The sequence below is a fragment of the Artemia franciscana genome, chromosome 4, assembly GCF_032884065.1.
Source record: "Artemia franciscana chromosome 4, ASM3288406v1, whole genome shotgun sequence".
Lineage (NCBI taxonomy): Eukaryota > Metazoa > Arthropoda > Branchiopoda > Anostraca > Artemiidae > Artemia > Artemia franciscana.
In genome coordinates, this window is record NC_088866.1 from 47217490 (window position 1) to 47244779 (window position 27290).

General features: G+C 35.1%; 1 protein-coding gene across 2 annotated transcripts in view; it reads right to left on the reverse strand.

The window, feature by feature from the left end:
• LOC136026510 (ubiquitin-conjugating enzyme E2 J1-like) overlaps positions 1 to 27265 on the reverse strand; it is a 27715-nt gene extending 450 nt beyond the window's left edge. Inside the window, exons 1-5 of one of the 2 annotated variants that reach the window (XM_065703141.1) lie at positions 27140 to 27265; positions 20155 to 20360; positions 18075 to 18265; positions 3652 to 3757; positions 1 to 356 (exon numbers count right to left, since the gene is read on the reverse strand). The exon at positions 1 to 356 is cut by the window's left edge and continues 450 nt beyond it. In XM_065703141.1, the coding sequence (XP_065559213.1) occupies positions 1 to 356; positions 3652 to 3757; positions 18075 to 18265; positions 20155 to 20360; positions 27140 to 27164 (884 nt within the window). In that variant the 5' untranslated portion in view covers positions 27165 to 27265. Of the gene's footprint in view, positions 357 to 3639; positions 3758 to 18074; positions 18266 to 20154; positions 20361 to 27139 lie in introns of both variants that reach the window. The other variant, XM_065703140.1, reaches the window with a different exon arrangement.
• Positions 27266 to 27290: the final 25 nt, after the last annotated feature.

A 27290-nucleotide genomic window follows, 5' to 3' on the forward strand; every position in this document is an offset into this window, starting at 1 on the left:
ATAAAAAACCACAAAATTTTGTCAATAAGTCCCGAACGCACTTGTTCACTAACATTTTGATGTCCATTTTCAAACATAACTGGTTGAGGTAGATAGATAGCATTTCGTTGTCGCAGCTCAGGTTCGCTGGTACCAGCTAGATCATGACCATCTTCAGCCCTCGGTTCAGGATCAGCACCTTCTAAACCAATCACAGAAAAGGCATTAGTAGAAAGGCCACCAGCAACAGCTTTTCCCGGCACTGTTTCTTCACTAAAGCTGGTAGCAGTAGACTCATCTACACCCTCTGATGACGCTTGAGATACATGATTGGCAACGATTGAGGTTGTGGCACTGTCTGATGGTGATGGTTTAACCTTAATAGAACACCACACATAAATTGTCACCTACTAATATTAATTATAGAACAAAAGATAATGTCACGCAGTAATAAGGAGACATAAGACGAAGTGGATGAAATAAACTCAAATGTGGGTAAGTTATAAAGGAAAGATGGGTTCAAAATACCTTGGATAGTCTCTTTGCACTGTTGTTACCCTAAAATAAGAAACACCTACCAAACATAGAGTAAAAGGATAGAATAGAAAAAAACGTGCAAGCATACGGGGCTATCAAAACATGAAGGGCTATCAAATAAACTCAAATGTGGGTAAGTTATAAAGGAAAGATGGGTTCAAAATACCTTGGATAGTCTCTTTGCACTGTTGTTACCCTAAAATAAGAAACACCTACCAAACATAGAGTAAAAGGATAGAATAGAAAAAAACGTGCAAGCATACGGGGCTATCAAAACATGAAGGGCTATCAAATAAACTCAAATGTGGGTAAGTTATAAAGGAAAGATGGGTTCAAAATACCTTGGATAGTCTCTTTGCACTGATGTTACCCTAAAATAAGAAACACCTACCAAACATAGAGTAAAAGGATAGAATAGAAAAAAACGTGCAAGCATACGGGGCTACCAAACATGAAGGGCTATCAAATAAACTCAAATGTGGGTAAGTTATAAAGGAAAGATGGGTTCAAAATACCTTGGATAGTCTCTTTGCACTGTTGTTACTAAATTGTATTATTACATTTTTAATACTAATTTTTAATACTAATTAATTAATTTACATTTTAATTAATAAATAAATTAATAAATTAATTTATTAATAATTAATTATTAATAAATTAATTAATTTATTAATTTATTAATTAATTAATTAATTAATTAATTTATTAATTTATTAATTATTTTTTAATTAATAAATTAATAAATTAATTTTAATACATTTTTAATACTAATTAATTGTTAATACTAAATTGTATTAAAATGACGGTTTTGTTTAGTAATTGATAGTCTGTTTGCGACATTTCTTTGCTTTCGTAGCCTGATGTTTTGAAAACAGAACTTTATAGGCTACTAGATTACCCATCGTGCATTGCTGCGATCTTAAAAGAATGGAAATTCTAGAAAAATTTCATCTTGTCGGAAACAACCCACCAAGTAAAACTACCCCAGTGGAAAATAGTCCCTTCTAAAATTTCCCCCTGCCACATGAAGAATTCCTAAGTGCATTAATAACATTCACTAGTAATCGCGATTGCAAAATCCAACCGTTAAAACTAAGAAGTATTTGATAACTTTCACCCGCGAACCATTCTTCTCTCATAAAATTCCCCCTCCCCTCAAAGAAAGTTCCACCCGAAAAAATCATACCCATCTCCCCTGTGAAAAATTCCCTTTTAATGGGGTAATCAGCTCCATAAGTCGAGAAAAACAACAATGCACTGAATCGATAAATACAAACGTCGATTTTTTCCAAGTCGCGCTTTTCATAATAGAGCCAATAAAACAATCAAACAGGCATCAATAAGAAAACATTCAGCAATCGTATAAAACATCAAACATTCCATTCTGAGTGAAGTTCTCTTTTATCCTACATTTAAATAAATTTCCAAATTAACTTATTTTAATTACACGCAAAGAATCTTCGCCGCCGGGCCCTCAGCATGGCACGTGACAGGCTACTATATATGGATTCTCATTGTCCCTTGTGTTCTAACCACAGACAGTGCTGGGCCCCGGCGGTTTCGCCACCAGGCCCCATCATGGCACGCTTCTATATATGGATTCTCATTGTCCCTTGTGTTCTAACCACAGACAGTGCTGGGTCCCGGTGACTTTGCCACCGGCCCCCGCGGGTGGATTCTCATTGTCCCTTGTGTTCTAACCGCAGACAGTGCTGGGTCCCGGCGGCTTCGCCACTAGGCTTCTATATATGGATTCTCATTGTACCTTGTGTTCTAACCACAGGCAGTGCTGGGTCCCGGCGGCTTTGCCACCGGACCCCGCGGGCCCCAGCATGGCACGCGGCAGGCTTCTATATATGGATTCTCATTGTCCCTTGTGTTCTGGGTCCCGGAAACGCTATGTCATTTTTGGATCGAATTGATGACATAAATTGGTTTGGTTTTCTGTTTTAAGGTTTTCGAATTGCTTTAATCCATTGTCAAAATATGTAGAAATATTTGAGCAATCGCTAGTTTTTTTACATTTTAAGTAATTTAGTAATAATTTCTTTTTGACGTTAATTGACACTTTGACAAATTTTCTTTGAGCAGCAAGCATTCTAAACTTCAACAATTTCTACTAAACTTCAAACTTTAGGTTTTCTGTTTTAAGGTTTTCAAATTGCTTTAATCCATTGTCAAAACATATTGAAATATTTGTGCAATCACCATTTTTTACATTTTAAGCAATTTAATAAAATTTAAAAAGAGCTTCGATTTTTTGAGCTCGTGTAACGGTAATAACGGTAATGTAACAGACGGACACTACATTTTTTTCTCAGAGGGGTCGGAGTTGGACAGTCACCTGGTGATAAAATAAACACGGTTTGATCTATATTTGTAGAATTAAAATTTACATTCCTGAAATTTATGGAATATGGTGGTATTATAACTTCTTCAAGAGGAAATCCTCTTATTTCCTTCTGCTACAGGAAAGAATTTCAAAATAATTCTGATATATTCAGGCAATACTACCTTTCAGTGTATCATCCCATGAGCCATACAAGAAGTCTCTGTAAGGAGTGCTTAAGGAACCTTACTATCTTAATGGGTGGTGAACTAACAAGTACTTATTATTAGCGATTCCCGCGCCTCAGCTTAATTGAGACCAGAGGCCAGTGTCGTATCAAGGACTTTTTCGGAGGAGAGGGGTTAAAATATTTTTGGGGAGAGGTGGGGGGAGAACGAAAAAACATTAAAAACGCATCAAACATGTGTTTATATTCATATTTTTTACGATTTTACGAGTCAAAAAACATTTCGGGGAGTGGGATTCAAAACTCCTAACCTCCCCTGGATACTCTCTTGCCAGAGACAGAGGACATCAAATCCCTTCTTCCGCTATTATCAAGAAGACTTAGACGATGTAGCCTTGAAATTATTCTACAGTTGTCAGGACACTAATGGTCGCTAACACACTAAAGACATCTTAGCTGAAGTACTGACATGGATTAACCTTGCAAAAAGGGACTTATGAGAGCTGTTTTAGGAACTATTGGGGACCTTCTCTAGTCTTAGGGACTTTAGGGACCTTGTGAAAGCCCTGCAATAGCAACCGCCAATATAAGAAAAGAGCAAACTAACTTTCATTCCTACTTGCATGCCCAGAACTTTAGCTTCTTCTGAATTCCTTGATGAGTCTGGTTGATCACGCAACAACTGATGACAAGGTCCACAGAGACTGCATGACCAGGATAGAGATCTGAAAACATTTTTTTAAGTAATTTAAAGCAGTCTAGATTAATTACCAGATGAATGTTTAAAAACTATCTTAATAATTAAATAACTAAAGTAATAATTTCTGCGACAATTTTTAAGGATAACATAGCAGTGGAATGCAATAACGGTTGGTGATTCTAAAACATTTGTATATTTTCAGGCATACACAGGCACAAATGGCGTTGAAGAAAGGCAGATTACCCTCCAATTTGTTTAACCTCAAAATAGTCGCTATAGCTCCAAATTTGTGATCGAAAGATCCAATCGCAGCTTCAAGGATCAATTGTATATGCTGAGGCATAGGGAGCAAATACATGAGAGACGCCTGACTATAGTCATCTATGAAAAAGAAAATTGATTATATCAGTCATATTCACCGATATCAGTCATGATGTGTTCAAATCGGGATTATGTCTAAAATTTGTCCCTATTGCAAGGCCTTGAAATTCAATGGTGAAACAATGGGAATGTGTTGCGCCTAAATAAAAGTTAAACTTCTTGAACTGGCTGCACCACCAGAGCCATTGAAGACTTTGCTTACTGGAACTACGTCAGAATCTAAGCGTTTTTTATCACAGATCAGAAAATATAACTCATGTTTCCAAATGACGTCGTTTGGTGCCCAAATCGAAAATCCAGATCAATTTATGCCTACTTTCAAAATAAAAGGGCAAATTTATCACAGAGCAGGGTCCCTTCTACCATTCTCAGGCGAGAATCATAAATTTTTACAACTGTACTTCATCAGTGATAGAAATTCTGAATTGAATGCACGTTGCGAAATTTTTCCCGACGTTGAAAGGACAATCGTTTCCGAATTGCAACATCTTTTCCACGAAAATAATAATTTAGTGCGTCTGTTCAAAATAGCCATCGATGTGATGCCTACTGATACGTATAAAATTGTTATTTCCGTAGACAAAACGCCTCCTGGCCAACATGTGCGTAGATACAATGCTCCAACTATCGATGAAGTGGCAATCGTTATGGTCGGTGATCAGTTTTTACCTCGAGATATTATTCTTCATAAGCGAAACGCTCAGTTGGTAAGAATTGCTGAAACTCATCGATGCTACGATGCCCTACAATATCCTATCATTTTTTGGGATGGAGCCGTAGGCTATCACTTTAATATTAAATTGATAAATCCAGCCACTAACAAAGAAATGAATAAGAAATGCAGCGCAATGCATTATTATTCCTATAGACTAATGATTCGGCAGGATGAAGACAATTATATTTTAAAATGCCGTCAATTGTTTCACCAATACATCGTTGACATGTATGCAAAAATTGAATTAGAACGTATGCTATTTATCCGTCTGAATCAGACCAAACTCCGCTCTGAACAATACATTCATTTGCGAGATGCAGTTGTAAATGACGGTAATACCACAACCGTTGGAAGATTAACGATTTTACCTTCGTCATATGACTCTGGCTGAGATTACAGAGTCAAACCACCGACCTTCCGCTCCAAACCAAATAACCAGCGATACCCGGAATCAAACCCCTATCTATGGCTGAATTAAATTTTATGGCTCAACTGGGTTGTTTCAATTGCTTAAAATAAAACTATACACTCTTTGAAAGAGAGATGTTCAACTGTGTGATAAATATTTTACCTTAGCTGGAAAAATAACGTTTATAACATCTTCTAACAACACTTTTTTGTGAAATTTTACTTGAATTGCAATTGTTATTGAAAATAATTAATTTGTTTAATTTACTAGCTGACAAATCGATTTTGTTTTGTTAATTACTTTGCTATTTAAACTTAAACTATTTAAATTTAAACTTAACTATTTAACCTTTTAGTTCATCCACACTATAAACATTTTAAAACAGAAGAGAAGAGTCGATTCGTTTAAACGCCCAGTACTCCCTTCGAATTCCGATCTGGACACTTTTTTTTCAACTTCTTCAAGACGAGGTGTTTGTTACGTAAAATGGTTTGTTTACTTCAGGATGTAAATGTACGTAACGTAATACGGTTTGATTACTTTTGCAAATGATTTTTTTGGATGTTTTGCTTAAAAACCTAAGGATGTAGGGGAAAACCTTCGGGGCCTCCTCCCGCCAAATCAAATTTTTTTGGTTCTTACATATTAGGGGTTTTATTACTTATGAAAATGTTTTCTTTGGATGTTATGCTTAAAAAGCTAAGAAGGCCAGGAAAAAACCTTCAGGGCCCGCTAGTCAAAATACAAATGTAGATATTACATCATAGTTTCTATGATGGTTTAAAAACCCGCGAGGGCGCAGAAAAACCTTCAGGGCCCCCCGCCCGCCAAATCAAGATTTCTTAGGTTTTTACGTTATAGGACTTGTTAAGAGTTCAAGATCTGCTAGCCAAATGCAAACGTACGCGTTACGCAATAGTTTCTTTGATTGTTTAAAAAACTACGGGGACTAGGAAAAACCTTCAGGGGTCGCTAGTCAACAAGGGAGTGTTTACTCTAAAACATTATTTTTACTTTTAGACATTTTTTCAAGACATTTCAAGATACTTTTGGGACTTTTTTCTTTAACACTTATTTCAAGACGTTTAAAGACATTTCAAGAAGTTTTTAAGTCATTTTTCTTCAAGTTTTCAGTCTTAAGTAATAAGGAGTGTTTACCAGTATTAAGGATGACGCATTCTCGCGTAACTTGTTTCTTCAGAGCCTGTGGAGAATCCCTACTTGTAACTGAGGAGGGCTAACACGCCGGATGTCACGTAATAACAATGCACACGTGTGATGTTACATTGAATTTTAAGTTTTCTCTTCAGTATTTCATCTTTCTTTCAACGCGTTTTTTTCTTCACAGGGTTTTACTCAGGAAACATTTATATTCATAATATTTTGTCCGCATTGGGAACTGAAAGAGACTTTCCCTCAATGGAATGGAGTGCTAGACATTTGGACCAAGCTTTTCTAATATTTTAGTTAGGGGAACACTTTCCAATGGAAAATTTTGAAAAATCTATGGATCGCATATTTCCCATGTTTGCAATAATTAACATGCAGGGGGCGATTAATCGATATTGCTTACATTTAACAAGCACTGGCTTGTTCAGTAATACTTTAGGGGATAATATCATATAGTATTGAGGATTGTTCTTAGAATATTTTTGAGTAATAGAGTCTCTTACTCTATTGGAGCTTGAATGCACAATAAGAGGTGAAATAAAAGAAAGAGTATCATTATGGCTAGAATAGAGTACACTTTCGTATATAAACATAAGATCGTACACTTTCGTATAAGAAAAGTCTATCTTTTCCTGTTCATTACACAGAATTTTACACTTAAATTAGTGGCAATCTTGAAAAAGCATACCTATGTACGTACATGGGCTGCAAGATTGTTAAATTGCATTAGTTAAATGAATTGAAATTTTATCCCGGAAAGAATAAAAGCTTTTTTGTAGATACAAGTTTTATTAATAAAAGCAAACTTACAGGCACTATTAAAACACTTTACTTTTAGGAAACGAATTTTACACTCAAATTAGAGGCAATTTTGAACGAGCATACATATGTAAACAGGCGACAAGATGCTTACATTCCGTTAATGAAATATATTGAAGTTTTATCCTGGAAAAAGAAATCTAAAGAATGAAGGCTTTTTTGTAGATAAAAGTTTTAACAATAAAAACAAATTTTCAAGCATGATTAAAACACCTCTTTCTAAAGACAATGAAATCAATATTATAGAGGAAGGAGGGAGATTTTTTCAACTAGAAAGTCGTTCAGTCAAGGATTATGAACACAAATGCAGAGAAATTTGGCATAAGTACATACCCAACATCAAAAATATAATGCTGCATAAAAACAATTCATTTTAACAAATAAATCTATATCAATCGAAAAGCGGGGTTAACTTATCAGAGGCAAATTCAAGGGGGCACAGAACACGTGACTTAATTCTATATTTTGTTGTTATTTATGTTGTTTTCTTGCAATTCCGGACTTGCCACACTTTGGCAAGCATTATCACACATATGGCGTTTTTCGGGAATTTTTCTGCAAAAATATCCGATTACACTACAACCGAACGGTTAAACTTAATGAAAGATCTAAACCAGCGGGGCACAATGTATCACCCCAATGATACCTTCTGGCGCACATTATCACACTTAAGGGTTTCTCAATCTTTTGCCAACAAAAACAACTTTATAAACTAAAAATGACCATTGTCTTTATTCAAACAGTGGAAACTTGCCAAGTCATTGTTAGATTGCAACGTTTAAGGGTAATTCCCAGCTTGTGACACTCAATGGCTGACACACGGCACCCTCGGGCAACCGTTATGACACATATGGCATTTTCCAGGAATATTCCTGCAAAAATATCCGTTTTTTCTAGAACCAATCGTTTAAGCTTAGTGAAAAATCCCCAATAGCGTTTCTTCTGGTGACTCCTGGCAATGACTCCTGGCAATTGAGGTCAGCATAGCACAATGTACCAGACCAATGACGCTGTCGGGCACATATCACACATAAGGGGTTTTCAACCTATTCCCACAAAAATAACTCAGGGGTTTTTCAATGTTTTTTGTGAAAAATACTTTATAAACTAAAAATGATGATTGTTGTTCATTTGAACGGCGGAAACTTGCCAACTCATTGTTAGATTGTGATGTTCCATGGCAATTCCCAGGCTGAGACACACTGCACCCTCTCGCAAGCATTATAACAAATATGGCATTTTTCGGGAATTATACTGCAAAAATATCCGTTTAAACAAAAATCAACAGTTTAAATTTAATGACAAATCCACAATAGCGATTCTTTTGATGACTCCTAGCAACTGAGGTGAGCATGGTTTACAATGTCTAACATCTCACACACTCTGATGCGTATTATTACGGCTAAGAGTTTTTCAACCTTTTCCCCATAAAAATAACTTTATAAACTAAAAATAAGCCTTTGTTTTATTTTAACAGCGGAAACTTGCAAATTTATTGCTATATTGCGATGTTCCATAGCAATTCCCAGCCTGTGAAACTCAATGGCTGACATACGGCATCTTCTGGCTAGCTTTATTACACATATGGTATTTTTCAGGTATTTTCCTGCAAAAATATCTGTTTACTCTAGAATCGATTTAACCCTATAGATGCAATTGTCGTAGAAAAACAATACTCTATTCTTCGAGTTTAGACTGCCATCTTGCCGTAAAAAATAATGCTTTTAGCAGCATCTTTCGATGGGGCGATTGATGCCATTGGGAATCTGCTGTGTGACGCGTGGCCTAAACAGTGAGTCACCAAACCAAAGGATAAGACAAACGAATGAAAAGGTAAGCAATTTCTAAGCTAGAAACTGGAAATAAAATGAAAAGGTGGGAGATTCCTTGTATGCCATATGTGCATAAAATATATACAATTTACAATTGCCGCAGTTGAAATTCACGAAGTGTGCAAGAATTTGGATCAGTAGCAAGATACACTTCCTTATGTTGTAAAAATACAACACCGGACGATCGTGGCTCAAAATTGTGAAACGAATAACTAATTTTTGTATTCTTTCTAGATGCAGAATCTTATGACAGACTAAGAAAACGAGCTCAAAATCGCTAAATTGACGCAGAAGAGGCTGCCAAGTATATTTTTGACATTCCAGAAGACATGTTGTCGGACTTGTCCGACGATGATGATGATGAAGATCCAGACTTCCTGTCTCCAGAAGATCTTATCGATCTACTGGACAATCGCCACTTCTTTTCGGAACAAGATGACGTGGAGGCTAACACTGAACCCAGTGACAATGACTCGGTGGAAACTCCACCCTCCAGTCAGCAACAGCAACCGGGAACAGCAAGTACTGGAAAATCAAAGAAGAAATCGAAAGTCTAAGAAAAATTCGGCTGGAGAAAAGTAGAGATATAAAAAGTTGATCTGTCTTGGAAAGGATAGCCTCGCCAAGTTCCAGGCATCTTGGAGACTCCACTGAGATACTTACACAAATTCTTTGACGATGAACTTCTTGAGCTGATAGTTGAACAAAGTAACGTCTTTGCACCTCAAACTGAGGTATGCAGCCTCTGCTTCACTGCCGAAAAGCTAAAAGTTTTCACGAGCATTATTCTATTTTTGGGGTGATAAGAGTTCCCTATCATCAAATGACTGGGAAGCAGCTACCAGATACCCTCAAATTGCCGACAAGATGGGCCGACAAAGATTTGACAAAATCAAACGTTTCCTTCACTTCAACGACAACAGTAAAGCTAAGAAACCTGGAGGACAAGGATTTGACAAGCTATACAAGATTTGACCCGTCCTGGGTCATATCCGTTCCAAGTTTCTTGAAGTCTCTCCCGAGGAACACCATTCAATTGACGAGCAAATGATTCCTTTCAAGGGGCGAAGCAACCTGAGACAATATCTGCCGAAAAAGCCGTCGAAGTGGGGAATAAAAGTTTTCACAAGAGCTGGTGTGTCAGGTTTGTACATGATTTTGAAGTTTATCAAAGGAAGGACACTCTTGTTGAAGATGACATAGAGCAAGATCTTGGCGTCGGAGGCAACATAGTTTTACGTCTGATGAGTACCTTGCCAGAGAAAATGAACTGCAAGATTGACTTTGACAACTGATTTTCGAGCTTGAACTCATGAGTTTGCTCAAAATCAAATGATTCCCTTGTATTGGTACGTTGAACAAAGCGCGACTGAGGGGCTACCCGCTCCTCACAGATGGTGAAATGAAGAAACGAGAGAAACATGAGATTACAGGACTGACATTCATCTCGGCGTTATTGTAGTGAAATGGTTAGATAACAACACGGTTTTCTTGGCTTCGACGTATGCAGGAATAACACCGAAGGATACGTCCAGACGCTGGAACGTCAAGGATAAATCCAGGGTTGAAGTTTCAAGGCCAGCCATTGTTTATGAGTACAACCGTCATATGGGTGGCATAGATTTAGCAGACATGCTGGTGGAGATGTGTCGAACTCATCTTCAGACACGGAAATGGTATATAAGAATCTTATGGTGGCTTATTGACACAGCAGTCTGCAATAGCTGGCTTCTTTTCAGGTCAGACGTCAAAGCGCTGACTTTAAGGAGAGACGAACCGATGATCTTGAGAGCCTTCAGGTCTGAAGTTTCTGCAGGGTTGTATGCCTCGGTGCGTGTGATGCCCCAACTTAAACGTGGTAGACCATCCTCAGATGTCGAAGTAAGTCCCAGCTCCATTCGAAGTCACAACCGAATCCGACCGGCAATATCTGCTCAAGCCGATGGACTTGATCACTGGCCAAAAAAGACTGACAAGCAGAGTCACTGCAAAGAGTGCAAATCAGGATATACCACCTATGAATGCAGAAAATGTGACCTTCCACTGTGCCTTATTGCCAAAAGCAATTGTTTTAAAGCATTTCGCACCAAGTGAAAATACCCCCTTTTTATATACTTGAGAGGCTAATTTTGTAATTTTACAACGTGGTCTAAAATTGACAATTTTGAATAAATCATACAAAAAAAAATTTTGTCAGTAGTCTGACCTAGAGATCACATGGGATGCACTGGAGATTTTTCCTGGTATTTGTTCTTATACTGGCCTGAATAGGGTTAAACTTCATGAAAAATTCCCAATAGCGTTTCTTCTTATTACTCTTGGCATTTGAGGCCAGCGTGGTACAATATACCAACCCCGATGAAACTTTCTGGCGCACATTATCGAGCCTCTGGAAATGTTATTCTCGCCTATCCACCATTTTGATGGTAGAAATTCTTGGGGACTCTAAAGAAATTTAACACTTTACTGTCATGACAACGGACGTATACATTTCAAATAAGGTCCCCATTACTGTTTTTTCCATAGTTCAAATACTGTTTTTTATCAGCATTCAATGCTACAATAACTTTATCATAAACAAGCACGTTCTTCAAATATTTTCTCTTCACTTCTTAAAGTAATATGCAATTGTTTATCTTTCCACTGTACAAATGATACTGCTCGAAAACATACAATAAACAAGCTATTGCCGATGATGAACCATTGATTACCATGTGGCAGCCCCATACAAAATCTTGGAATCAGCGAAAGGTTGAGAATGTTACAGGAATGGTGATGTCTATCAAACGGATGCCAAGGGAGCAGGCACATATTTCCACGGTGGCGTGAATTGGCATGGTGTATCACGAGGGGATGGCTTGAGAAAACAGAAACCAATCGATTTAAAGCATAATATTTATCATGAAAATATCTGAAAGATGTGTTCTAAAAAACATCTCTACAAAAAATTTTAAGAAGGACTTTTTCTTATATTTTGAACAAGTTTATATCATTCTCTAAAAAAAAACATCTATAAAATTCTCTAAGTAGCACTATTTTCCTATGTTTTGAACAAGTTTATAACATTGTCTAAGAGAACATCTCTACAAATTCTCTAAAAAGGACTGTTTCCTATGTTTTGAACAAGTTCATATCATTATCTAAGAAAATATCTCGAAAATTCTCCCAAAATGTAGCTCATCTCTCTAACTTTGATTAAAAAAAAACCTGCCAACCCAACTTAGACTCCAGTAGATCCCCTATGAGTCCGGTGGTCGTACTTATATCTCTGAAACTTCATTTTCTTCCCTCTCTGACTTTCAAATAAAAATCCTAAACATTAGAGTTGTAAGCGGTTCCTAAAAATAATAGAACATAACAAAGTAATAAAATAAAAAATTTGTATTGAATTAATGGCATGTGTTTTTATTGAATAGTAATAGTTTTATTGAATAAATGGCGTGTTTCAATTCATCTTAGTTTCCTTGTTGATATTGTCTGTCAATGCCCTTTTTATTTTACTTGCCGTTTCACTGTCTATTAAGACACTATTTTTACAGTTTGCAGTTTCAGTACATGGATAATATAAGCATTATGACGCTGGTTCTGTAGTAGGCTTGTCTTCTTTTGAATAGTAATACCAGAAAGATGGTGACAGGATCTATCAAAGGTAATATATTAATAGCAGCAGTACCAAGAAGTTGGTCTTCGTCATCAACTAGAAGTTTTAGGTTATAATTTTCTTTGAGCACTATCATCTCTAGAAATGCTACTCGGGCTATCCACCATTTTGATGGTAGAAGTTCTCGGGGAATCCAAAGGAATTTTACACCTTATTATCATGACAACGCGTGCATACATTTATAATAAGATCCCCATTAATGTTTGCTTCATACTTCTAATATTTCTTTTTATCAGCATTTAATGCTACGATAACTTTATCAGAAATGCAAACTTTCTTGAAATATTTCATTTTTAATTTTTAAAGTAAAATGTAACTGTTTATCTTTCCAATGTGCAAATGATACAGCTCGCAAGCGTACAATAAACTAGCTATTGTCGATGACGAAACACAGATTGCCATGAGGCAGTCGCATGCAAAATCCTGGATAAGCGAAAGGTTGAGAATGTCATAGGAATGATAATATGTATGATAGGGATACTATGGGAGCAGGCAAATATCACCACGGTAACGAGAATTGGCATGGTGTATCACGAGGGGGTGGCTTGAGAAAACAGGAACCAATGGATTTAAAGCATAACTTTAATCATGTACATTTCGCCTTGGAACATTTCATCTGTAATTTTTAAAGTAAGATGTAAATGTTTATCTTTCTAATGTACTAATGAAATGATACTGTACAATGTACCATGTACAAATGATATTGCTTGAAAACACACAAGAAACTAGCTATTGTCGATGACGAAACATAGATTACCATGGGACAGCCACATAAAAAATCCTGGAATCAGCAAAAGGTTGAGAATATCATAGGAATGATAAGATGAATCATAGGAATGCCAGGGGAGCAGGCATATATCGCCACGGTGGAGAAAATGGACATGGTGTATCACGAGGGGGTGGCTTGAGAAAACGAGAACCAATGGATTCAAAGCATATTTTTTTTACCATAAAAATATTTGACAGATACCTTAGGAATGATACCACAGAAATGCCATGGAATAACCAAATATTGCCAAGGTGGCGTGAATTGCTATGGAACATCGTAATCTAACAATCAAATGGCAAATTTCTGCTGTTCAAATAAAAACAATGTTCATTTTTATAAAGTTAGTTTTGTGGGAAAAAGGTTGAAAAGTCCTTAGGTATGATAATGTGCACCAGAGGGTGTCATCAGGGTTGGTACATTGTGCCACGCTGGCCTCAATTGCCAAAAGTCATCAGAAGAAACACTATTCGGGATTGTTAATTGAGCTTAAGTGATCCATTCTAATGTACACGGATATTTTTGAAGGTAAATGCCCAAAAATGCCATATGTTTGACAATGCTTTCCAGACGGTGCCTTGTGTCAGCTATTGAGTTTCACAGGCTGGTAGTTGTCATGGAACATCATAATCTAGTAATGGAATGCTAAGTTTCCTCTGTTCAAATAAAAACAATGGTCATCTTAGTTTATAAAGTTATTTTTGTGGAAAAATGTCGAAAAATCTTTAGTTGTGACAATGTGCGCCAGAGGTGGCCATATGGTAGCCATTGTGTGCTACGCTGACTTCAATCACCAGGAGTCATCAGAAGAATCACAATTGGGAATTTTCATTTAGTATAAACGATCGATTCTAGTGTAAACGGATTTTTTTGCACCAAAAAGCCCGAAAAATATCATATGTGTGATAATGCTTGCCAGAGGTTGTTGTGTGTCAGCCATTGAGTGTCATAGGCTAGGAATTGCCATGGTATATCACAATCTAACAATGAATAGGCAAGTTTCCGCTGTTCAAATTAAAAAAATCATTATTTTTTTTTTAGTTTATAAAGTTATTTTTGCTGAAAAAAGATTGAAAAACCCTTAAGTGTGATAATACGTAAAAGGATCTTCCCTTGGAGAAATTTACCCTTCCGAAATTTCAGCTTTAAATTAACCTTAGACACTACTAGATGGTGACCTTTACTTTTAACAGCACTTCTATATACCCTAGTATCTTGTTTTGATCCTGCCAGTCTTTGGTGTACAATAAAATAATCTATAAGGTTTGCTGTCTTACCATCACGTGAATACCACGTCAACTTATAGGCCATTTTATGACCAAACACCGTATTGGTTATAACTAGGTTGTTATACCTACAAAATTGCAGAAGTATGTAGCCATTACTATTTTCTTTTCCTAAACCAAATTTACATAGGCTAGGATACCATCTATCCCTATTTCTACCGACCTGGACATTAAAATCTCCTAGCAAAAACACCATATTTCTACCTGGTATCCTTTCTATTTGTTCCTCTAACTGTAAGTAAAACTCATCTGAGTCACTACTATTTCCGTCAGTTGGTTCAACAGGGGCATACACTACTATAACTGATACCCTGAAATTTTTAGTCATAAAATGAGCAATTAGTATTCTATTATTAATACCTTCCCAGCCTAAACAAGACTTAGCAGCTTCCTTATTCATCTTGAGCCCTACTCCCTGTCTCTCCCTGTCCAATCCTTCCTAATACAAGACTTAATGCTCGTAGAGCTTCAAATACCCAACTTGACTTGTGTCCCCAAATGCTGACAATGAGGTACAAAAACTCTTGCGTTCCCTATTTTGTTTCGCATTTTAATAATTGATTTAACTTTGTAACTATGTTTATCCCTTAACATTTATTTTATCATTCTAATTGGTCTGACGTGTTTATGCAAGCATCCTTCCTACCTGAGTAAACAAATTCTATGTCACCTAATTTTACACTTTCTACCTCTGGGATATGAGTTTCTGAAACTCCTAATAAATCCAGTTCAAACCGTCTGATTTCGTCAGTCAAAATGTCGATACGATAGTCATTTTTTAACATCGTAACATTCCAAGTTCCAATTTTCAAGTTCTTTAGATCATTGAAATTATTTTGGCCTCAGGAAAAGCAATTATCCTGGATACCAGTGCAGGACGGGGACCAACACATCTTCTAAAGTCTACACCGAAGCGCTTAAGCGGGCTTAGAACTGGACAGCAAGAAGTCCCTGGGACCTCCAGTAAGTTGGAGGCTTTGTGCAATCCTGGGCCCATCTTGGTTACAACATGGTTTTCAGCACTTGGCGATGCTCTTCTATCTACAAGAGTCGAAATCCTGCACAGACAGTCCCAAGCCTATTACCTCCGACTCATTATATATTCATACCTACAAATATTATGCTACTATAATATTATGCTACACATACTTCATAAAATTAGGATGATTTTATTGTAAGATAGGTCGCAACATACGACTTGGACCTCTATAATGCAGTTTAAGCATTATGGATGTTATAATTAAAAAAAAATTGTACTTAAATGTAATATTGATCTAGATATCTTGGTAAATACACCATAGGTTGCTGGTTTTCCATCCAACTTATACCTTCCAAACAAGATCGCTCAAAGAAAACCCTCCTCCACAAAAAATACCAAATATTGGTAAAATTTTTGGTTAGAAAAAAAAACAATGGTCCAGTAGCCCCCCTCCCCCAAAGGTGTATCTTAACTTGTGTGTATCTATACAAATACAAATGAATAATTCACTTCAAATTCATTCCTAGAAACATTCAGTACAAAAAATAATATTTACGAGAAAAATCCCAAAAAGATAAAAGGTTCTCACGCTCCTTTTATGTAGTAATTAAGCGGTTTCTGTTTCTAGGCGTTTACGGATAATGGTACTGTACCGGATAAGGATGGGACCATAGCCACAGTATTGATGGCAACCATTATAATGAACCAGAAAAATACCAGATACCAGAAAAATAATGAAGAATCTTTGAATGTAGCAACATTAATTAAGCATTTTTTAGTGCGTTCGGAAGAGTCTCATTCAAGAGGAGAGACAAAGGAGGAGAGACAAAGGAAAGTCTTGCGACTTCTAGACGGTCGGGTCTAATGCCCTCCATCCGCAGTCTCTACCTTATCACATCAAACAGTTCGTGGTAACGAACTATAGTAAGGAGCGACCCGGCTCAATAGTAACCGAAACTCTAAAAAACGGAATTTTTATAACAATAGTTACATCACAAGAATCTATTTTAATGCTGATTGTAAATATATAAGGTTCATTAAGTGTAGAATTGCCCATCAAAAGTTATGAGCCTGAGAAAATTTGCCTTATTTTAGAAAATAGGGGGAAACACCCCTTAAAAGTCATAGAATCTTAACGAAAATCACTCCTATCTACAAAAATGTGGAATTTTGCATTTTTTGCCACAAGACAAATCACGGATGCGTGTTTATTTTTTTGTTTTTTTGTTGTTTTTTTCCAGGGGTGATCGTATCGACCCAGTGGTCCAAGAATGTCGTGACAGGGCTGATTTTGACGGAAATTAGAAGTTCTGTGCCCTTTATAAGTGACCAAAAAAATAAACTTTGACCTGTTTTTACAAATAGTAATGGTTATTGGTAAGTGTACAGACGCTTTCAGGGGATTTTTTTGGTTGTGGGGGACGGTTTGAAGGGAGGGGTAACGTGGGGGGAACTTTCCATGGAGAAAATTTTTAATGGGGGAAGAAAATTTCCATGAAGGGGGGCAGGATTTTTTAGCATTCTTCTCAAAGAACAATGAAAAAGTAAATATGAAAAGTTTTTTCAACTGAAAGTAAGGAGTAGCATTACAACTAAAAACGAACAGAAATTATAATCGCATTAACATATGAGGGGTTCTCCTCCTTCTAATACCTCGCTCTTTACGCTAAAGTAATTTTATTAAATTCAACTATTTATTCTACGGCCTCTGTGATTCAGGGGTCATTCTGAAGGAATTAGGACAAAATTTAAGCTCTTGTAAAGAGCGAGGCATTTTTTATTGTTTTAAAATGTAGAGTTGAGAGAAAGAGTCAAATTTTCGCATAAAGAGCGGGGCATTGAGGGGAAAACAACCCCTTTCATATACGGAGTAATTTCTGTTCGTTTCAAGTTTTAATATTGCTCCTTACTTTCAGTTAAAAAAAAACTTATCTATAAAAAAAAAAAAAACCATCTATTCTGGGTGGGGGGAGAGGGGAAGACTTCAACAATGAATGGCAAAAAAAATACTAAAGTTATATGGATAACGATAAAATTACAGGACAAATCTACAGTTTTGCAAAGAAGCGGTTAGGCATGGACAAAAATCTGTCACTTTGAGTATGATTGATTTAAATAATTAAAAAAATCCAATAATGAGAAAATATTGACTGAGGCTTCGACTGAGATAAGAGTGACTTACTAAAGTAACTATGAGAAACTGAAGAAAAACCGAATGAAAGAAACCATAAGAAGCTAAAAAAAACTATAGATGAAAATAAGAACTGAAATATTAAGAAAAATTAATGAAGACTAAGAATAACTTATCCTAAAATAAGACATACTTGACTGCAAGTTTGTGTCTTTCTTCTTTTGGAAAATCCAACGAGCCGAGAGCCCCTCGACCTAAGCTTGGCATAAACCCAATGATGGCTAGTAGGGCAGTTCGTATTGACCAAGACGGAAGCCAAGATTCAGGATGGTAGCCTGATATGCTAAGGCAGATTTTCTTATTTACTTCAAACCTTCCATTAGGCTAAAATTTATAGAATTATTAAGACATGCATGACTTGACCTAGAGGTAACTTTAACAACATAGGTTAATTTAAGCACAAGTTACCTTTCAGTTCAATATTTCATGGGCTAATCTAATGACACATTTCTATTTAATCATCTAAATTTGGCCCCAAAAGTACTTGAAATACCATGTTTTTAACTGCTCTATACAGAAATATCACCCTGAACCTTGGTTATTGTATTTTTTATGTCGTCACTGCATCCACTATCTTTACTAATAATACTATCCCGGTAAGTGAAGCTATTTAGGAGTATTTCTGGTTTTAAACTGTAAAACACTAGATGATACATTGATGGACATCTGATGACACATTTCAAATTAATTAGGGGAAGGAGAGGAAGAAAATCAAAAATATGTGAACACATTCCACTCTTATTGTATGAAAACGAGAAGATGATGTTACAAGACGAAAATAATACCCTCTGTTACTGCTATCTTCAAAAAGTGATTTATCCTATTCAACTGCTTTAATAAAAAAAAGATTTTTTTTTTAATCTCGTCCAGTGACAAGATTAAAAACTTCTGCTTACTAGATTTACTTCAGACTGAATTGACATTTTTTTTTTTTTTTTTTTTTTTTTTTTTTTTTTTTTTTTTTTTTTTTTTTTTTTTTCTGAAATGCAGACTATGAGGAGTCTTTCCACTTTAGGGAAGTATCTGTCAAAAAAGGCAATTATTAAAAAACTCCAATTCTCTTAAAGGGAGTTATAATTTTTTGCCATTTCTTTGGGGTGATTTTTCACCCCAAGAAACCAATGAGACTTTCACAAAAAAAGTATTGCGGTATTTCCTGGAATCCGAAATAAAGAATGAATTCCAGGAAAAACAACAAGATTTCCTCTTAGCAGAATTTCTGCATACAAATAAATTGGGATACTTATAAACTAAAGGTAAATAGAACATTTTTAAGCCACTCCTTATAATACTGGACAATTTAATATTATAAAAATGCTTCTTGGTACCAAGACAAGAACTGCAAGAGCAAAACAAGTTTTGTTGCCAATTATGTTGTCATCATATTCTAGATTGGATTCCAATAAATTAGGTGAGAAAACTCACTAACAGTGGTATCAATTAAGAAAATTTAGGTTTTCAGGGTAAATTTAGTTTTTTTTTTAAACTAGGGAACGGCAAATTCGACATTTAGTTAATTTTTCAATGAAAAAAAACTAAAAAAGGCATTTTTTAAGATACAAATATGTAAAATAGCATCGTGTTGCAAATCCTTTGAGAGTTTTCACACTGCAAGACAAGAAATTTTTAAAGGCGATTTTCGGGGCGGGTTCTTAATCCTGGACCTCATTTCTTGCTTTTGTGGTGTTTTTTTTTTCATATTATTCATTTGAAGTCTAGGTTTTTTTTTTTTTTTTTTTTTTTTTTTTTTTTTTTTTTTTTTACATACACAACAACTTTGTTGAGCCAGTTTATCCCGAAATTGGAAATTTGCCCAAGAGAGAATAGAACTAATCTTATATAATTTTTTTATTAATGGTTTTTTCACTATTTTAAATTTGACATTATTTGGCAGTAGTGGCATCAATTTTTGACACAATTTTGACAACTATTGATATAATTTGACAATTTTTACGTCAATTTTTCTACAACTTTGACATTACTGGTTTTTTTGACAATGTAATGTTATGTAATAGCTTTAAACTTCCATATGTTTCTTATTTAATTTAGATACCTAGATAAAATATAATTCTGTTAACGACATATTGTAAAATAAAAAATCAGAAGAATTGAACAAATGATTTTTATATATTTATCTTTAAGTTGGAATATTTACTTTGATTTTAACGTTATTTAATTTCCAATTTTGTTTAATTCATGAAAAAAAAACTTACTGTCAGGAAAATGATGTTTGGTGGTTTGCATGGGTAGTCTGCAGGAATCAGTATTCTGCCATGATATATTCCACCTTCAAAATCAGAGTCTGGGGGTCCTCTTATAGTGAAGTGCCATTCAAACAAATTTTCCTCTAATGGCTGAGCATGATATTCATACGTTGGCTCCCTCAATTCTAGAGCCTCCCTCATCAATCGTTTCACAGCTATTAAAAAATTAACACTTATTTATAAACAATTAACAGACTTTAAATTAGATTAGAACACTGAAACGCAAGCATAATAACACAAGCTCTGGTGTACTAATCATAAAAATAAAATTAAGGTATGCATAAGGGAACTTATGTAGGGGGAGAAGAAGGGGGGCTGTTCAGACTTCAAAAACAAGGTGGATTAAACAAAACTATGAACATTTTGCGAATACTTTGCATTTAAAGGGGGGTGGAATACAGGTCTGATGCCTCCTCTAACATGAAATCTTCTCCTACTTATTAATGTAGATGATCTGTAAACAACCAAAAAATTCTTTCACCTTCATCATTTTCTGACTGTGATATTAATTCGTAATAATGTCTGTACCTAGTGAGATACAGCTAACAGCAGATTCTAAAAACAACAGGAGAGTATTAGCTCAAATATAGGGCTGTCAAAAAGTCCCTAAATTCGAGTGAAGGTCCCTATTGGTTCCTTACATTGATAAAGGTCCCCAAAGTTCCTTTTCTTGCTTTAGTTTAAAGCTCCGTATCCCGAAGGCTACCAATACCTGTAAGTATACGATTTTCAGTATTTTTGTTTTGATTGAGATTCTTGGAACCTATTTTGGCTTGTCAAGAAAGACAAAACTTATTTTAACATAGTCTACAGCGTTACTGTTTGGAGAGAGCAGACTTATTAGTAGCAAAAAGGAGTGACACCTTTTACCTCTGGAATCAACAGTCTAGGAGGTGGCGGGGTTCCGTTGGCATAGTTAATCACTTGAAAAACTCTCTTCTGGGTGTCACTATTACACACAGAGGGGGGAATAAGAGAAAGGCTAAAATCACAAAATAAAAAGGAGCCAGTGTTAAAAACCCAGTTTCTTCCATGATTTTGAGCTTACATATGTTTCTTGAACTATTAGACTCCTTCCTACTGCCCATTTTTATTTAAATACATTTTTCTGGTAATAGTCCATATATTTTTCTTCTACCTCAATTCTTTTTAAGGTTTAGAGTTTGAAGCTTCAGTTTGAATAAGAATGGGAAGATAGAAATTCAAGGATACTGGTTTGAAAGAGAAAGATGTGATGGGACACCAAATGAAACAGTGGTGTAGAGCCATTCCGGCAGATGTGTTCTCTTTCTACTCTTCTATCTGCAATACATCACTTGTCTGCCATAAGGTTCCTATGCTTTACTGCAGCACGTCAGAACTGCTGGACATAAGAAGAATGTTACCATAAAGCTGACACCGAATCAGCTTTGTCTCTTGGCAGCATCTTCCATGGAGAGCAGCGAACTGGTAAAACTACCTGTGCACCTAGGTGCTTATGTAGTGCGGGATGAAACAACAGTTGAAGGAATTACATAGGCTCTGAAGATGATTGAGTCTGACTATTCTGGGAAATCCACAGACAGAATGATAGACGAATTTGGATAAATGCTCAGAAATACAGCGGTCAAAAACTTCAGGCGAAATTAGTTAGCTTATTTAACCGAAGCTCTTGGACCTCATTTCTGGAAGTTGAACCGTGATGGAAGTCAGCAACAGTTATTATGTTGTCAAGTTTGACAAAACCACAAACTCAGAAAGTAAGAAAAAGCTTAAAATGAGGATCGGATTCTGCTCCAAAAAGATGAAACGAGTGGTAGAAAGACATTTGAAAAATGCGTTTATAGTGGAACCGTGATGGAAGTCAGCAACAGTTATTATGTTGTCAAGTGTGACAAAACCACAAACTCAGAAAGTAAGAAAAAGCTTAAAATGAGGATCGGATTCTGCTCCAAAAAGATGAAACGAGTGGTAGAAAGACATTTGAAAACTGCGTTTATAGGATATGCATAAGATGAAGACTTGTAGTCAGAAATAGTTAGAACGATCTATGAAAAACGTTTATCTATCTTTAAACTTCTAGCACTTACTGACGGTCTGAACATGAACAAAACATTTCTGCTGATTAACAGGGAAAAACGCGAATTTACAGGTAGTAAAGGTCTCCTTTACTAGGTCTCCTCTACAAGAGTAGATGTCAGCTTTTAGTTTACTGTTTATTTAAATTAATTTTCCAAGCTCTACAAGTTATGGAAAGACCACCTAATCAATGATAAAAAGTTTGGCTGCACAAATTAAAAAAGTTAATGGGGGACAACATGAGCTGATTCTTCATGGCATCAAATCCCCTTAATATGAGAATACAAGTGAAGTCAGGTCCAAGCCAATAGAGAGGCATAAAAAAGCTAATAAAGTCATTTATTTTGCTAATATGCTTGGTAGTACAACTTTAAATTGTTTTCACTAACACAGACTATAAGACTACATTTCACCTCTCATTGTGTAGGCTCTGGTTCAAGGACCATTCTTTTTTCCCCTATTCAAGAATACCCTTACCTTCCCTTGATACTTCCATGTAATATATGGAAATCAGCAGTATATAAAAAAATGGAACAGGGCAGGAGAGAACCACTGTTGCTCCTGCACCAGAATCAATGCATTATTTAAAATTTATAAATATCATATATATGTCAGGTGCTCCCAAAATAAATTTCATATAATAAACAAAATAAATCTGGTAGATTAAAAAAAATCATGTTTTCTATTGAATGTTAATCCTTTAATCAAAAACCGGATTGAAAAATGCTTTTCAGTACATTATGACATGGGAAATATTGCCACTTGACAATTTCTTTATGATCCTTCCTTTTAAATTTGACACTACAGGCCATGGTTCATTATTTACTAGGTTGCACCTTCTGATGTAACTATAACCTAAGTTTTGATAAATCAAACTTGAGCTCAATTAAACTATATCCTATATATAAAAAAAAAGGAAAACTTAAGAAAATAAACATGATCTTATCTAAAAAAAAAATGATAAAACTTTAACAAAACATGATCTGATAAAATGTGAACAAAAATGAGTCATTTATTTTTTTATACTTTCGTCTTTATAAAAGAGAGAAGTCATTGCCAAAGGGAGAAGAAACTCATATTTGTATAAATTCTTTTCAGCTAGCCTCTAACTGCTCCTAAATACTTTATGATCCAGGAAAACATCAAAAAAACTGTCTGGCAAATTAGAATAATATTCATATTATATCAGAAGAAATTTGGAGCTTTAACCCTATAGTAGATCAAAATGGTATTCTTGGAGTGGATTTGGCTTGTCATTAGTCTAAACTAATCATGGCAAAAATAAAATAAAAATATTTGCTTTGCAATACTGCTGCTGCCATGCCATCTATGACTGTTTCAAACTTCCAGGAACATTGCTACTGCATTGGCTTATTTTCTGCCAAAATGGATTATTCTGATGTTGGCTGGGGTAAACATTCTTCTAACTGACTTGTGGCTTGTATCATTTTGATCTTCTTTTTCGGCATTAACTGTTTTTTGGAAATAAATTATTTTCATTAATAATCCTTATGTCACTTGATTCCAATAATTTCCATGTCATAAAACAAAACTTTAATCCCTGTATGCACAGAATGCAGGAGCCACAGTCACTTTACTGCACAAATTCTTCAGTTAAAACACCAAATCAAGTGCAGTAGAATTTTCAAACTCTTGGATACATGCAGTTTGAGCTTAACACCTTTCAGTGAGAAATCTATTCAAGAACTGAATCATATTACCATAGGTGAAGGTACAGCATATTTACTGTTAGGATAAAGGTGCAAATTAGTTTCCTCTGATAAAAACAACTTATTTTGTAGTGTAGGCCTATATTCTTCTGTCTATTGGGCTTTAAAGTTTCACAGATACTGTCCAATTAATGTAGAATATAAACAAATCACATCTTGCAGTATAGACTCAGGAGTCTATTGCTAGTACATCTGCACACTACACTACAGTGAAACTAATCTCTATCCAAATCTATGAACTGGAATAAATAGTGGAATATGAACTACCTAACTTTGGTATAGTCCTCAGCTTGGTCTGGATTTTGGGTAAAAGGCTACCCCTACCCTCAATCCTGCAGCCCACCCCTGAATCTCTTTTGGTCCCCAAAAGGCTTGATGCATCAAGTCTAAGGGATGCAAAGAATTCCATCAACCTTTCTTGATTTCATAAGGGAATTTTCACAGGAAATTATTTTTATATTCAGATAGAGAATTAAAAAACGATTTCAACTAAAAAAGATTTCAGTGAAGATGTTTAAAGTCAAATAGCAAAGGCCCAGGGTGTCTTTTTAATAGTTGAAATTTTGAACAAATAAGTCCATAAAGCTTTGGAAGATTTAATAATGACAATGGTCAAATATTGTTCTGAAATGTGGGCACTCCACAAAAAACAGATGGGATTTGTTAGATGTTTTTCAGAGGAAATGTCTATGGCTTTTTTTACATACCTGCTTGACTAAACATGTTTCAAACAGTAAGCTGCATAAAAAATGTGGTTCAATGAATGAATGATACTTTAACAACAAACAAACTTTCACAACATCAAACTGCTAAATTTGCAATTTTCTGTCAGGTACATTATAACAAAAAAAGCATATAACATTGTTCTATTACTGAAAATCCTTAAGTTGGCATACATAACTTGGGTTAACTATTGGGTTCTAGTTTGGTAGTTGATCTTTCCAGAAGAAAACTATAAAATTAATTACTGCAATTTTGAAATTATAAAAAATCCTACTTATACCATTCAGTATCTCACTTTAATTACCTCTCAACTCTAATGGGTAAAAATATCCCCTCAATTATGCATTCTCTGTTAATTTTCTGAAGTTTGCTGTGGCTTTCAAATAAAGGTAGTACCATTAGATTCTCCATTTTGTAATATTTCTTAATATTATGGTTGCTGCTCTGACAATGTATCTCTCCCTTCTCCTGTGGTCTGGTATTGCCCCAATAATGAGCTAGCCTATTTCCTACATTACCTTTAACAGATCTCTTTGTACAATATTAATTCTTTAATGAAACAGGTTTGTGTGATTTTTATTGGATAGCATTTAATTTTATCTGAGTAAGAGAAATGGAATTATGAATAAAAACTTTGAAAACTTTTTTAAGAATTAGATTAGTATATCACAGAAATATCTTCCTGTGATATACTTTAGTCTGTAGACCCATTCCCAAAAGTACATTTTCATAGCATAAACCCCTTCCAAGATAGCTTGTTATTGCAATTAACAAGGTAATTGTTAATTGTTCAGAAGACACTCAATAGGTGAGAGAATACATTAGACTTGCCATAATTTATCCTATATATTTGCACATTAGGGAGGGTGGGGGTAAAGTGTTTGGACAGCATGAAGTATGAAAACAATTTATAATACTATATAATAATAATAAAAGAATAAGTACTTATATAATAATAATTATACAAAATTAGTTGGGTATCAAAAGGATATATCTCCATAATTATAAATAACTAGAAGAGCAAAAAAAAAACCCTGAAAACTTCTTTATTTCCCCTCTGATAACCATAAGAAAAAAACTGATTATTATGTAAGATCAATATATATCAATCCATTTTTGTTTTATGATTATTGGACAGGAAATAAAAAATTTGTGAGGCTCTTTTCTACTCTTCTAAAAATTTACAATTATAGAGCCATGTCCTTTTGATACCTGACAGATGATGACTAGCCTACAATACATCCTGTTGTCTATCACTTGTCTTTGTGGCTATCTAATCTTATATTCAGATCAAAAACTTAAGTGTGTTCTGAATAATTAACAAGTACCATAAAAAATAGGTAAATATATGACTGTTCATATCATTGTCATAACCTACCAATAAAGTGAACATACCACTCAATACCCTTTTTATGCTCTTTATGAATATAATAATCACTTCTATTGCAAAATTCATAATTAATCAGTTTTTGAGCTCTTAAAAGTGAAAAATTTTCAAATAATGTATGAGCTATCAGTCATTTTCTGACAAAAAAGTACCACATTTTCTTAGTGCTGTTTTCTCAGTTGTTTTTTACAAAATAATATTATATTTTCTCAGAGCCAGAATTATTTATAATAAAGTTAGTTTAGGTTAGGTCAAAAAGTGCTTAAATTTGAATTTGCAATAGAAGAATTTTCACTTATATAACACACATATTTTTAAAGGTCATCAAAGGTCAGGGCCCTCTAGAGGGAGATGGAGCAGTGGTAGTTGCTTTAAAATACCTTCCTGGGACATACTTTAGTTTGTTGATTCATCCCTGAAAGTTTCATTTTCCTAACCTAAACCCTTTCTGAGATAGCAAGAAGTCAGTTAACTAGAATTTTACCAAAATTATTATATTTGTAGAGCATAAAAAAGGCTTCAATTGGTATGTTCGCTTTATTGGTAAGTCAATAATATGAACAGTCATATATTTCCAAAAAAAAATAGCTGCTTCTAACCAGAGCCTAGACCATAGTATGTTTTAGAAAATCCATGAAAAATACATAATTTGGGCTACATGTTCAACCACTAGAGGGGAGGGGTAAATTAAAGTGAACCATTCTTATGAATGATATAGCCTATGCTAAGTAAGCTTAAGTAATTTTTTGAAGTGGTAATCAGAATTTTTGATTTTTCCTTCTGAAGGGCCTAATCATTATACTAGAACCTATATTTTTCAATCAGGGAGGGAACAAAATTCATGTAGGGTATGCATATAGGCTAAAAAATAAAGCAGGATTTTAGGACTTTTCAAAGCAGTTTCCACAATTTTACAGTGTCTCCCTATATGGGAGATCTGAAGCAATGGAAATATAATGAACGCTGGGCGTACGATTGTTTACTGAAGCAGTGTAATATTTCTACCTCTGATTATATTTCTAATGTCAATACTTACAAGGAATTTTCAAGTTGTAACCCATGTCGCGCTACGCCAGTTTAAAATTTTAGCAGAGAAAATGAATTCCTTAATTTGACGCCAGGTTAAGAAACAACTGAGTTCCAGAACCTAATCTTTGACAAATTCGAATCTATAATCAATAAGTAAA